Genomic DNA, 15,728 nt, shown 5'->3' on the forward strand with positions numbered 1-15,728 from the left:
ACCACAAAATTAAAAAAGAATAATAACCAAATAACATAATGAACTAAAATAAACAACATGCTATGCAAACAGATAACACATCTGAACTGAAAACATAAAACATCACGAATCTGCAGAGAGAGAGAGAGAGAGAGAGAGAGAGAGACAAAATGATGTAAAATATACAATGAAGTCAAATAGCACACTGAAGGCAACTCAGCTACTGCTAGATGCTGGGGGTGTCACTACATCCTCTTCCTTTGAATGCATAAATTACACAATTCAAAGTATGCTCCATAGTTCAAAGTTCACTGCATTCACTGATTTTGTCATTAAGCTTTTACAGTTACCTGTTCAATTCCTCCTGCTTAACCTTGTCCAGAGTCTTCTTGTAAGGTCAAAACCACGAACTTGTTTAGTCACATCACCAATAAGGGATCCGTTTTGTGGGGTTTACTTTGCCTTTGCTCCTGCCAATCCCTTTCTTCATAAAAAATTTCTAATCTATGGATTGTTTCCCAGAGACGTGTCCTCGACTTAAGTCAATTCTCTGCATGTAAATGATGAAGAATTCAGAGAACGCACTGGTCTGATATCTTCTTCCTCTCCTTTTTTGTTGTAGCTTTACATCTTATGCTTTGTGGTTGAATATTGGCTAGCAGTGGTAGCCAGGTTGTGGGGCATCAGTTTCAGTCATCCAGTTATGATCTTCAATGATTCTTCAGTTCTTCATCAACTTTTTTGTGTGGTTGCTTATTGTTAATACTGGGGCTCAGTATTCAGCAGTACTATGTACCAGTACCAATGCTGATGTGTGCAATGTGTTTGTGTTACTTCCTCATCAGCTGCCTGCTAGTTTGGCTAGTATAGAATTTCTGGATTACAGTTTCTGATTCACTTATTCTAGGTGGTGCCTGTATGAAAGTGTACAATCAAGTTTAACTCCTAAGTATATGAGATTTTTTCATGTTTAATTGGCTCTGTTGAGTTTAAGGCTCAGATTCCTGTTAGCTTCTTTGTTATTGGGATGCACAACAATACTCGCAGATTTAAAAGGATTTGGTTTCAAGAGCCATCTGGTATAACACTTATGAAAAGTATGTAGATCACTATTTAGAGTAGCTTCTAGCTATTCAAATGACTGACTGTGTGGCAATAGCTATCACTGGCATAGGCAAATATATGTGACTGTGTCTTGGGTAAATTCAATATATAAAAGTTGATAAGTAAGGGGATAAGCACTGAGCCTTGAGGTAGGCCATTGAAAATTGTTCTGGCACTGCTTATTTTATCTCTCAAGACACTCTGAAAGTTCTCTCCGAATGCATATATTTCATGATTTTTCAGTGTTTGCTTGCATCTGATGACTTTTGCAAGCTTACCTATAAGCCCTTGGATCCAGACTGTGCCATACACTGATTGTAGATACAGTAGCACTTCCCTGTCTTCACTGCATCTTGCAAGCCTCTTTCTACATATGTGGTCAGCAACAATTATTGTTAACAACAGCTTCTATTTTTCCCGAAAGCAGCTTGTTCACAGCAGCACACTTTTGAAATGTAACACGAAAAGGGTAATACCCTCTCAAACAGTTTTTAGGTTGTACATAGCAGAGAAAGGGCTAAAGTTCTTTGGATCATCTGCTGCTCCCCAAGTTCTTTGGATCATCTGCTGCTCCCCCTAGTAAGTATGGCAGTCGCCTTTACTTCCTTCCATAATTTTATTCTGAAGATAAGTCATTTAAATATAGAGGGCTTCATCAATACAAAAGGAACAGTTCTCACAAAGGTCATCACAAAAGAAGAAGTAACAGTGACTGCCCTAAAGGAAACCTGTCTAACAAAAGACACCATCTCAAGATGTCAAACCCCTCTGTGGTAACATACCAAGGACACAAGAAAAACACACGAAGATATAAAGAGGAATACAGCAATTCTTTGTAATTTGAAACTTCACTTTCTACATTATACAGTAGGCAATGATTACATCTTCTACAAGTATCTTGTAAGAAAATGTTGGCAGATATTAGACTTTTTGTAGATCAGGATGATTTGAAAGTGTGACAAAACTGTTGCAAAATACAGGAAGAATAACCAAAAAATCTATGCACAGTACCATGACAGGCAGTGGACTGCAAATTCAATGATGATTATGTGGTGTCACCGCCAGACACCACACTTGCTAGGTGGTAGCCTTTAAATTGGCCGCAGTCCGTTAGTATACGTCAGACTCGCGTGTCGCCACTATCAGTGATTGCAGACCGAGCGCTGCCACACGGCAGGTCTAGTATAGAGAGACTCCCTAGCACTCGCCCCAGTTGTACAGCCGACTTTGGTAGCAATGGTTCACTGACTACATACGCTCTCATTTGCAGAGACAACAGTTTTGCATAGCCTTCAGCTACATCATTTGCTACGACCTAGCAAGGCGCCATGTTCCTCAAGAATGTATTCTGAACTGATAATATTGTGAATCATGTGAGGTCAAGAGCGACATTCATCATTAATGGATTAAAGTTAAGTATCAAACTATTATGACCGCTTTCTGAATTCTAATTCCTTGTCATGTTCCAGACCTCACGTCAGTATAGTTCTTCCCTCCTCACACCAGCCAGCATGAGTTAAAATGCGTGCAATTCAGCCTCCATTCGTAACACAGTGTTGGCTCTTCAGCCAACTACAACATTGCCGATGAGTGTAAAAATGGTGCTCTTATCGATACTGCCCTGATTTCATTGTGTCATGGCTTCGCCACAATCTCCAGATGTACTGTCCGAAATTTATCGCTTACAGAATCAGCAGACGCAGGCATTACTGGATGCCCTTGGACAGATCGTCCAGGGTCAACGTGCAATGCAAAACGATGTGGCAGCCGCCGCTCCACCGCTAATGTAGCCACAACACGCTGTTGCACCGCCATTCAGACCATTTGATGCTGCACTGGAAAGCTGGATGGAGTGGTCACGCCAATTTGGATTTCATCTCGCTGCCTACAGAATTCAAGATAACAAGCGGCAGCCTGCTCTTTTGTCGTCGGTTGGTGTGCAAACCTACCGTGGGATAGTCAAATTATTTCCCCGAAGTGACGTAGCGACAAAGAAATTTTGTCTGCATTAGATGCATATTTCAAACAATCAATGTAGTTGCGAAACGGTACACCTTCTTTCGTACAAAACGTACGGCAGGTCAGACTAATCGGGAGTGGGTTGCAACCTTGCAAGGCCTTACTAGGGATTGTGCTTTTGAGTGTCAATGTGGACTCCCATATTCAGATACTATGGTACGTGACGCAATTGCACAGAACGTTTCTGATGTTCGTATAAGGGAACAGAATCTGAAACTAGTCAATCCCTCCCTTCAACAAGTGATGGACATATTGGATCGGCAGGACACACTTGACTTTGCTCAGGAATCATTTGAAACTTCGCCAGCCACGCGTCGGGTTACCTGGCCTGCTGGGCGAGCTGCACAGAGCAGTAAACAGCCCTCACGACCGGTTGCCCCGCTGCAGCCAGGCGCTCAGCCATGTGTGCCGCGCCGGCAAGCAAATACAGTGCTCAAATCATGCCCATGGTGCGCTACTAAACATTCGCATGAGAATTGCCCGTCACGCCAAGCTATTTGCTTTTACTGTAAAAAAAGGACATGTTCAGAGTGTTTGCCAGAAAAAGCTCAGATCGGAAACTCAAAACCATTCCAGGCCCTTTGCTTCGCACCAGAATCGGAATCGAACCCAGGATACCCAGGCTCGCGAAACTTCACCCATGGAAATTCATGCCATTTATTCCACTCCGCCCAGTGCCACTCTCTCTAACAGTGACTGTGTTTGTCCCACCCATAGTGTACGTTGAAGTCGCCAGAATTCCCATCAAGTCGCAAGTGATTTTGTACCAGTGTCAGTTCACTTTGCACGGGACAGCAGGACAATAAACTTTTTGTAGACTTGGACATTAACGGCAAAGTGATACCATTCCAGCTCGATACCGGAGCTACAGTTTCCCTGATCAATCAAGATACTTACAAACACCAGGGCACACCTCCGTTGTGTGCCGCAAATGTTACGTTAACTAGCTATTCAGGTCAAGACATCCCTGTGTTAGGACAGTACAGCCTTCTTGCAACATACAAAGGACAAACAAAACTTGTGTCATTTTACGTCCTTCGTTCTTCTTCTGCAGTGAACTTGTTTGGTTTCGATTTATTTCAGTTGTTTAACTTGTCTATAGTAAATCAGGTCCTATCAGTGAACCAGACTGTGCCTTCAGACAGTGTTTCTTGTCTATGTGAAGAATTTGCAGACATTTTTGCGCCGGACCTTGGTTGTGCTAAGAACTATAAAGCACATTTGGAACTGAAAGTAAATGTGCAACCGAAATTTTTCAGAGCGCGCAACGAGGTAATGAGGTCACAAAAACATTACACGATTTGGAATCACAAGGTGTAATTGAACGTGTGCAGGCTTCTCTCTGGGCATCACCCTTTGTAATTTTGCCAAAACCTTCGGGAAAATTGAGACTGTGTGTGGACTTCAAGGCAAAAGTGAATCCACAACTAGTGATTGCAACTTTTCCTTTACCCCGCCCGGAAGATCTTTTTGACAAACTGTGCCCTGGCAAATATTTTTTTCGAAGTTGAACCTAGCAGATGCGTACTTGCAAATACCGGTGGACGAAGAATCCCAGCGCATTTTGGTGGTTAACACGCATCTTGGTTTGTATCAGATCAAACGACTGCCCTTCGGGTGTGCATCCACCCCTGCATTGTTTCAGCAATATCTACAAACTGTTTGTGCGTCGGTCCCTACTGCAGCAAACTATCTGGACGATATTGTGATCTCCGGAAAGACGGAAGAAGAACATTTAGCCAATCTCAGAACATTATTTCAGGTCTTGCAACAAAATGGTCTTCACTTACGGAAGGACAAATGTGTGTTTTTTGCTAGTGACTTGCCATACCTGGGACATGTACTCAATACCCAAAGCATACATCCCAGTCCCACGCACCTCCGTGCCATACAAGACTTGCCTTCACCGCAGAATTTGAAGCAGCTACAGAGTGTGCAGGGAAAAATCAACTATTATCACAGATATTTGCCGCATGCCTCTTCCATTTCAGCTCTGCTTCATCGCTTACGCCATAAAGGTGTTCCGTTCATCTGGACGACGGAATGCGAACGTGCCTTTTGCCGGTTGAAATCGGCGTTGCTTTCCAATACTTGCCTTACGCCATTCGATCCCCGGAAGCCGCTTTTGTTGATGGTGGATGCATCAGATTTCGGGATCGGTGCTGTGCTTGTGCACAAAGATGGATCGCCCGATCGCCTTATTGCCTTTGCGTCCAAATTGCTCTCATCTGCGCAACGAAATTATTCACAGATCGAGAAAGAAGCATTGGCTCTCGTATTTGGTGTTACGAAGTTTCATGACTTCTTACATGGTCATCACTGTACCATAATCACAGACCACAAACCTTTGACATCACTTTTTCATCCGAATGAGCCTGTACCTCAACGTACAGCACAGAAATTCATTCGCTGGTCTATTTTCCTCTTGCAGTACTGCTATGATATCTTGTATCGGTCCACTGCTAAGCATGGAAACGCCGCTGCGTTGTTCTGTTTGCCTGTTGCTGAGGATAGGGCATTTGATTCCTCCGAACTTGCTTGCATGTTCATTGATTCGGAAACCGATGACGTGGTCGAATCGTTTCCAATTGATTTTCGGCGTGTAGCTACAGCCACAGCTGCCGACCCTGTCCTTGCTACCATTCTGCGTTTTTTTGCAACGCAATGGCCCTTGTCAAAGTCACGGATCGGGGACCCGTTGGTTCGCCGATTTTTTGCTCACAAGGAGAGACTTTTTGTTCGACGTGGTGTTTTGCTTTTGCATTCTGATAAATGATCAGTCCAGGGTCGTGGTCCCATGTTCGTTACAGTCCTCTGTTTTAAAGCTTCTCCACCAAGGACATTGGGGTATAGTGAGAACGAAACAACTTGCTCGTCAGCACTGTACTTGGTTTGGAATCGATGCCGCGATTACGAATATGTGCTCTTCTTGCATGGTGTGTGCCGAACAACAATCAGCACCACCGCGGAAATTCTTTGCAAGGCCAAAAGCCACTTTCCCTTGGCAACGCTTACACATCGATTTTGCTGGTCCATTCTGGAATGCTCGATGGTTGGTTGTGATGGATTCATTCAGTAATTTTCCTTTTGTTGTCCGGATGTCTTCCATGACATCATCTGCCACCATCCACGCATTATCTGCTATCTTTTGCATTGAAGGTCTTCCACAGGCAATTGTTTCCGACAATGGCCCACAATTCATGTTCGCAGAATTTCAGTCATTCCGCAAGGCCAATGGTATTCAACATCTGACGTCCATGCCATTTTTGCCACAGTCAAACGGTGCTGCTGAACGATTGGTCAAGACTTTCAAGTCACAGATGTTGAAGTTGAAAGAGCCGCATTCACGGGAGGACGCATTATTGCTCTTTTTGTCCTCGTATCACTCTCAGCCCCGAGATGGTAGATCGCCGGCTGAGTTGCTCCACGGTCGCCATCATTGCACCTTGATGTCTTTGCTACATCTGCCGCATCAGGTTCCTGTGCAGCAGCAGACACCTGCTTTTGCCCCAGGCGACGTTGTCTACTTCCGCCACTATCAAAGTTCACAGCGTTGGCTTGAAGGGCGCATTCTTCACTGCCTCGGATGCGCTATGTATATGATTTTGGGGGCCTCTGGCGAGGTGCGCCGGCATCTCAATCAGCTGCGCCTCTGTCGTCACACGGGATCTGCCACTCCCCGTCTGCTTTCAGCAACGGTGCCGTCCGGTCAGCACCCCGGGGACCCATCTACTGGCTTGCCTCAGCCCCAGGTGTTACCGACGCTGCCTTCCATTTTGCCCCATGGCGACGCGCCGCCGCCTGTTCTCCAGCCAGCGACGCCCGCAGTGGACGTGTCACTGCAGCCGTCAGGCGTCTCCCTGGGTCACGCACAACCGATTGCTCCCCGGGACCAGTTGTCCTCCGACATGGAACTCTTGCCCGCTCCAGATCATATGTCATCTTCACCCGCCGGGTGCCCCGGCCCGATGGAGGTCGACCCTTCGGCCCCTCCTGTCTCTCTACAGGCGCATACACCGCATGTTGGCGTGCACCCTGGAGTAGGTTTTCGGCGTTCCCTAGCTCCCCGCGGTCCAAATGGCAGGGTGCGAGTGTCACAGCCTTGCCTGTTGTTAGGCTCCCCACCTTGTCACATACATCAACATGGGGTCCTCCCCATGGCGGGCAGAGGCCTTATACCACAACCGTCTGCCGATTTGCAGGGGAGGAATGTGGTGTCACCGCCAGACACCACACTTACTAGGTGGTAGCCTTTAAATCGGCCGCAGTCCGTTAGTATACGTCAGACCCGCGTGTCGCCACTATCAGTGATTGCAGACCGAGCGCCGCCACACGGCAGGTCTAGAGAGACTTCCTAGCACTCGCCCCAGTTATACAGCCGACTTTGCTAGCAATGGTTCACTGACTACATACGCTCTCATTTGCAGAGACAACAGTTTTGCATAGCCTTCAGCTACATCATTTGCTACGACCTAGCAAGGCGCCATATTCTTCAAGAATGTATTCTGAACTGATAATATTGTGAATCATGTACCGTCAAGAGCGACATTCATCATTAATGGATTAAAGTTAAGTATCCAACTATTATGTCCACTTTCTGAATTCTAATTCCTTGTCATGTTCCAGACCTCACGTCAGTATAGTTCTTCCCTTCTCACGCCAGCCAGCGTGAGCTAAAACGCGTGCATTTCAGCCTCCATTCGTAACACAGTGTTGGCTCTTCAGGCAACTACAACAGATTTATATCCAGGAACATTTAAATTTGTTTTGATCACAGATGGTACATCACTAGAATCAAACTATAATAATCAAGTTTCTAAAGGAAGTGCTCAAAGAAATACAATATGAGATGAGTATAGGAAAGTAAGTGTCAGACTATGATCCTCTGATACAATCCTTTGAAGACATATCTTAATCTGTACAGGGGGTAGCTTACATAACTGCTTTAGACTGTAAGAGTATAGTTCATACAGCTGGGATCCTCCAAAAAGATGAGTGAGTAGCTGCAGAAGTTCCACTAAAGTACAGTCAGAAGTTCATTTACCGAGAGGCAAGGTAAATGGTCGGTCAAGGATCCAGTCACTACTATTGGCATGTTTATCATGTATACCTCAATCAGAGTAACAAAGTGATCAACATTCAAGGATGGGAGAGAGCAATATAATTGGTTCAGGTTTCTCAGTGTACAGAATATGGTTGACGCAACAACAACTGAGAGGTTCTGGTTCTGATATATTCACATGCTGCCCATAAATGTGCATTATTGGGTTTGCTTAGTGGGTTGATAATAGCCTTATGAATTTTCTGCTCACTTTTGCAAATTAGTTTACAACACATCACTGTGTAAAATAAACATAACACATGGTGAAGCAGTGCAAACAATGAAAACAAATCCTGAGTGTTATGTTACCAGCTGAAAACGTCTGCAGCTGAGAATGGCAACCGACGCCTGAGGTAGCAGTGTGATATGACAGTAGTATTCACAATAGAAGGCAAGTCCAAGCACATTCTCTGATTGGCTGTTGCTATGATAGCTGTCTTGTAAACTAACTGTCAATCACTTCACTATTCTGATCCAGGTAGAAGTATTGCAATGGTAGAAATAGAGAAATGATGTAACATATGAAAGTATGGACATAATTTGAAGTGTGTTTATGATATTGATACAATCAGTATTGTCAGAAACATGTACAGTACTTGGTGGCATAAATGAAACTACTGTAAAGACACATATTATATATACTATCTAGAATATAAATTAAGATTTTGCATGCAGCTCCACCATTCACATCATGAACTAAAGATGCAGTCAACATTAATTTGGGGCATCTGCATATTCATTTCAATGTATCAATTTGATAAGCCTTATGGGTTGTGAAATATGATAACTGTCATTTTGAAACATGCCATGATTAAGTTAATAGCCCACTTTCTTAATTTATTTAACTGGATTATAACACTAACAGACTTTACTTGTGTGACTAAAAACCAAAGGAAAATAAATGAAATTGAGTGGGTATAATGCTGGTATCAGTGGGTACAGATTTCAGAAAGCGTATAGTTCGTTTCCAAGCAGGTGCAGTTGTACGTTTGCTAATAAATACAACAGCTGAAAACTGTATTTCAATTGCCAAGTGGCTATTAATGGAAGGCATTTTTTAACAGACATATAAGTAACACTAACTATGGAGCTCTATGTTCATTTCAAGCAGAATGCACACTTTTATGCCATTATATTACCTGGATAATGAAGATACTTCATGTGCTTTTATGGGCATTAAACGAGCAAATATGTCAGATCCTGCTACTTCTGGATCACTAACATTAAACATAATGCCTTTAACAAGAGGTGCACCTTTAACCTCTGAAAGAATGTCCAAGGGTGGGACCTCTTCACGATACATAATCTCATTTTCATTTTTCGCTGCCCTTTTCTTTCCTTCCACAACGTCATGTGTGAATGTTAAGGCTTCATTTATTGCCTGTGTAAGAAAAAATAGTTTATTTAAGATATAGCAGTTATTCAGCACCTGTCCCATGACAACATAAATACTTAAAACACCAAGAAAAGAAAAAAAAAACAGAAAACCAACAGATTATGAGAAGAACTGATCACCATTTATTACCTTTGGAAACCAAAATGTATAATACTGCTGACAGACAAAGAGGGGCAAACAAAATTATATGCACAAATATGGAAATTAAACACAACAATGAATTGATATCTAACTCTGAAGCTGTGAAGAACATAATCAACAAATTCTTTTTGAGCATTGCCAAAAAATTGGTGAACAATAATCCAAACACAAAACATGAACCAGCAAACCAGAAAAATCACACAGTTACAGAGTAAATATTTATTACTACAATCATTATACAGGATGTTGCAAAAGCCATCAGAGAGTTGAAAAATTCTTATTAAGCTGGAATTGATGGTATTCCAGCAACTATCATCAAAGGTTGTGTGTGTAATATTGCTGAACCACTAACTCATCTCTGTTACTGGTCTTTCCTGGCAGGTACTTTCCCAGAAGCACTGAAACTATCTAAAGCAATCCCTGTTTTAAAAAAAAAAGCGATGATAAGGACATGAACAACTATGACCTATCACAATTTCATCCTTTTTTTCTAAGGTATTTGGAAAAATTGTACATAATAAACTGACTGGCTTCATAGATAAAAAAAAGTTACTGGGTTTATCCCGACATGGGTATAAAAACAATAAATTTACAGAAACGGCAGTATATGACTGCGTTAATATGATACTAGATCTGTTACATACATACAACCCAATAAAGATTTTTGACACAGTGGACACAAAATATTGCTGGAAAAAGTTGAACAGTATAGTATCGGAGAGCATGCAAACAAATGGACTAACTCATTTTTAAGCAATCACACACAGAAAGTCAGCACAAAATACACTAACAATCCAGTTCAATAACTGAAATCCCACCTAGTACTAAAACTGTTAAACAGGGAGTGCCACAGTATTGGGATCTCTGATATTCCTACTGTATATTAATGACCTGAACCTGAATGTAGATGAACACACAACTATAATATTTGCACATGACACAACTGTAGTCCTCAATGGGGAGAACACAAATGCAGTTCAGCAAATTGTGAACTTGGCTACTGAACATCTCAGCAGCTGGGCTACAATCAACGATTAATCAACAAAACTAAAAAGACAGTTTCTGTGAACTTTTACTCTTTAAAAAATAACCTGAAAGAGAATAAACATACTGAAAAAGTAAATACCAGAATAAATACTGGCTGCTATGCACTGAATGTGCTGAAATAATGTGATAGCCAGAAAACAATAACAAGTACATACTACTTGTAAATACAGGTCCACATAAAATATGAGGTGATATTCTGGGGAAATTCTACGACTGCCCTGAGCACTTTCAGAATCCAGAAGAGAGGTATGAGGATCATTAATGGAAGCAAACTCTAACAAACTCATCTTCATGAAGCTGGATATCCTACCACTGCTCTGTCTATACATTCTTAAGACTGTAAATTTTTAAATAATGCCATAGTGCCAACTAAATCCAACTCAAGAAAAATAGTGGAATACACAAACACAACACCAGAATAAACTCAAATCTGTATGTATTATATACAGGGTGTTTCAAAAATGACCGGTATATTTGAAACGGCAATAAAAACTAAACGAGCAGTGATAGAAATACACCGTTTGTTGCAATATGCTTGGGACAACAGTACATTTTCAGGCAGACAAACTTTCGAAATTACAGTAGTTACAATTTTCAACAACAGATGGCGCTGCGGTCTGGGAAACTCTATAGTACGATATTTTCCACATATCCACCATGCGTAGCAATAATATGGCATAGTCTCTGAATGAAATTACCCGAAACCTTTGACAACGTGTCTGGCGGAATGGCTTCACATGCAGATGAGATGTACTGCTTCAGCTGTTCAATTGTTTCTGGATTCTGGCGGTACACCTGGTCTTTCAAGTGTCCCCACAGAAAGAAGTCACAGGGGTTCATGTCTGGCGAATAGGGAGGCCAATCCACGCCGCCTCCTGTATGTTTCGGATAGCCCAAAGCAATCACACGATCATCGAAATATTCATTCAGGAAATTAAAGACGTCAGCCGTGCGATGTGGCTGGGCACCATCGTGCATAAACCACGAGGTGTTCGCAGTGTCGTCTAAGGCAGTTTGTACCGCCACAAATTCACGAAGAATGTCCAGATAGCATGATGCAGTAATCATTTCGAATCTGAAAAATGGGCCAATGATTCCTTTGGAAGAAATGGCGGCCCAGACCAGTACTTTTTGAGGATGCAGGGACGATGGGACTGCAACATGGGGCTTTTCGGTTCCCCATATGCGCCAGTTCTGTTTATTGATGAAGCCGTCCGGGTAAAAATAAGCTTCGTCAGTAATCCAAATGCTGCCCACATGCATATCGCCGTCATCAATCCTGTGCACTATATAGCGAATGTCTCTTGTGCAGCAATGGTAGCGGCGCTGAGGGGTTGCCGCATTTGAATTTTGTATGGATAGAGGTGTAAACTCTGGCGCATGAGACGATACGTGGACGTTGGCGTCATTTGGAACGCAGCTGCAACACGGCGAACGGAAACCCGAGGCCGCTGTTGGATCACCTGCTGCACTAGCTGCGCATTGCCCTCTGTGGTTGCCGTACGCGGTCGCCCTACCTTTCCAGCACGTTCATCCGTCACGTTCCCAGTCCGTTGAAATTTTTCAAACAGATCCTTTATTGTATCGCTTTTCGGTCCTTTGGTTACATTAAACCTCCGTTGAAAACTTCGTCTTGTTGCAACAACACTGTGTTCTAGGCACTGGAATTCCAACACCAGAAAAATCCTCTGTTCTAAGGAATAAACCATGTTGTCTACAGCACACTTGCACGTTGTGAACAGCACACACTTACAGCAGAAAGACGACGTACAGAATGGCGCACCCACAGACTGCGATGTCTTCTATATCTTTCACATCACTTGCAGCGCCATCTGTTGTTGAAAATTGTAACTACTGTAATTTCGAAAGTTTGTCCGCCTGAAAATGTACTGTTGTCCCAAGCATATTGCAACAAACGGTGTATTTCTATCGCTGCTCGTTTAGTTTTCATTGCCGTTTCAAATATACCAGTCATTTTTGAAACACCCTGTACAAACACTGAACTTTATCAAAAGGGAGTATTCCACATGGGCCACCAGCTGTTCAAGAACCTTCCCCAATATACGCAGTCAACTGAAGTTAATATTCAATTCAGTAAAGCCGTGAAGTCCTACTTGCTGTAACACTGTTGTTACTCTGTAAAAGAATACCTAGATTACATAATTTAGTCAATCTTTTGCAATGTACTAGTCTAGTCAGCACCATGTAGGTGCATATGTGTGTGTGTGTGTGTGTGTGTGTGTGTGTGTGTTTTGTGTTATTTTACTCGAGCTCATCAAAGGATAACTCCAAAAGCTAGCAAATTTTCTCTCTTTTGTATGTACCTGTCAACAACTCAATGAGTCTGCTGTTTGGTGGGTGGTCTACTTTAATCCAAGTATTTATATTCTATAAGAATTTTCCTACAACATTTATGTTGCAATGTATTATGATATCATAATCTACCCACAATATATGTTAACAATGTTAGCACATTTCCTCCAACATTTGTAATACACTTTTAGATTAGATTAGATTTACTTTCATTCCAATTGATCCGTAGTGAGGAGGTCCTCCAGGATGTGGAACATGTCAGAAGAACAACAATACATGACAAATATTTACAACTAAAACAAATAAGCTAATGTACCATTCCACAGGTCCCAAGTGGAAAGATCGTCATTTTTTAATGAACATTAAGAGTCATTTTACAAATACTAATGCACTGAATTAAAAATAAAAAAGTTTTTTATTTATTTATAACGTAATAAACATGTAATACAACTACTGTAATACTTCATACAATGTAAACTTTCACGGCCGGTATTGTCTTCACTTAAAACTTCCGGGCTGGTAGGCCGTGGTCGAAGTATAAAACACTCTCCTGACGTTTCGTCTCCGACTGCGGGAGACATCCTCGGAGGTAAAGCGGCGCTTTACCTCCGAGGATGTCTCCCGCAGTCGGAGACGAAACGTCAGGAGAGTGTTTTATACTTCGACCACGGCCTACCAGCCCGGAAGTTTTAAGTGTACTGTAATACTTATTTACAATAAACACATTACTGCACTGAAATGGTGCAGAAGTTAGATTATACTTACACACACACACACACACACACACACACACACACACACACACACACACACACACACACAAATTTTCAGTGAACACATTACTGCACTGAAATTGTGCAGAAGTTATGTTGTACTTATATACAAATCAGTTGGTTTTACTAAGAAATTCATCAATGGAGTAGAAGGAGTTGGCCACCAATAAATCCTTTAGGCTTCTCTTAAACTGAATTTCATTGGTTGTTAAGCTTTTTATGGCTGCTGGCAAGTTATTGAAAATGTGTGTTCCTGAATAATGCACACCTTTTTGTACAAGACTAAGTGACTTTAAATCCTTGTGAAGATTATTCTTATTTCTAGTATTGATTCCATGAATTGAGCTGTTGGTTTGAAAAAGTGATATATTTTTAATGACAAATGTCATTAAGGAATAAATATATTGGGAAGCTGTAGTTAGTATCCCTAGTTCCCTCAACAGGCTTCTGCAGGATGTTCTTGAGTTCACACCACATATAATTCTTACTGCACGTTTTTGTGCCCGGAAAACTTTAGCTTGGCTTGATGAATTACCCCAAAAAATAATTCCATATGACATTATGGAATGAAAGTAAGCATAGTATGCCAGCTTTTTCATTTTTATATCCCCTATGTCTGACAAAATTCGCATTGCAAACAGAGATTTGTTAAGACGCTTCAGCAGTTCTGTGGTGTGCTCCTACCAGTTGAATTTATTATCAAGCTGTAATCCCAAGAATTTAACACTGTCCACTTCTTCTATCTTCTTGTCATCGTATGTCAGACATATACTCTTGGGACACCCCTCACAAGTTCTGAACTGCATGTAGTGTGTTTTTTCAAAGTTTAGTGACAAAGAATTGGCTAGGAACCAGTGATTAATGTCCACAAATATTTTATTGGCTGATCTTTCTAAGACTACACTTGATTTGCTATTTATTGCAATGTTTGTATCATCGGCAAACAAAACAAACTTGGCATCTGGTAATGTTACTGATGAAAGGTCATTGATATACACAAGAAAAAGTAAGGGCCCCAAAATGGAACCTTATGGGACCCCACATGTAATTAGTTCCCAGTTGGATGATGCCTGATAGGTTGATACATGTCACTTTCCTAACAACACCCTTTGTTTCCTGCCAGAGATATAAGATTTGAACCATTTTGCAGCATTTCCTGTTACGCTATAATATTCTAGTTTACTTAAAAGGATATTGTGATTTACACAGTCAAATGCCTTTGACAGATCACAAAATATACCAGTTGCCTGCAATTTTTTTTCTAATGAATTAAGCACATTTTCACTGTAAGTGTAGATAGCCTTCTCAATATCAGAACCTTTTAGAAATCCAAACTGTGACTTTGACAGTATGTTATTTGAGATAAGATGGTTATAAAGACGACTGTACATTACTTTTTCGAAAATTTTTGAGAATGCTGGCAACAGTGAAATTGGACGGAAATTTGATGCTATTTCTTTACCTCCCTTCTTAAACAGTGGCTTAACTTCAGCATATTTCAGCCATTCAGAAAATATTCCACTGATAAACGACTGGTTACACACATAGCTTAATATGTTACTTAGCTCAGAATCACATTCTTTAATTAACTTTGTTGATATTTCATCATACCCACTAGATGTTTTTGATTTTAAAGATTTTATGATGGACATTATTTCTGTTGGGGTAGTGAGGGTCAAATTCATATTATGGAAGTTACTTGAAATGTCTGGTCTAAGGTAATCCATAGCAGCATCTACCGAACCTGACAACCCCATCTTTTCAGTAACAGTTATAAAATGTTTGTTAAAAAGTGTTGCAACACTATACACATCTGTCACCAATGTATCATTTACTCTTAATGCTATTTGTTCCT

General features: G+C 41.5%; 1 protein-coding gene across 1 annotated transcript in view; it reads right to left on the reverse strand.

The window, feature by feature from the left end:
• The window catches only part of LOC126187642 (tyrosine-protein phosphatase non-receptor type 23-like), a 137,305-nt gene that overhangs the window by 16,750 nt on the left and 104,827 nt on the right, over nucleotides 1-15,728 (reverse strand). The window contains exon 7 of the mRNA XM_049928843.1: nucleotides 9,343-9,584. Within this exon, the coding sequence (XP_049784800.1) occupies nucleotides 9,343-9,584 (242 nt within the window). The remainder of the gene's footprint in view (nucleotides 1-9,342; nucleotides 9,585-15,728) is intronic.

Source organism: Schistocerca cancellata, chromosome 5, assembly GCF_023864275.1.
Source record: "Schistocerca cancellata isolate TAMUIC-IGC-003103 chromosome 5, iqSchCanc2.1, whole genome shotgun sequence".
NCBI lineage: Eukaryota > Metazoa > Arthropoda > Insecta > Orthoptera > Acrididae > Schistocerca > Schistocerca cancellata.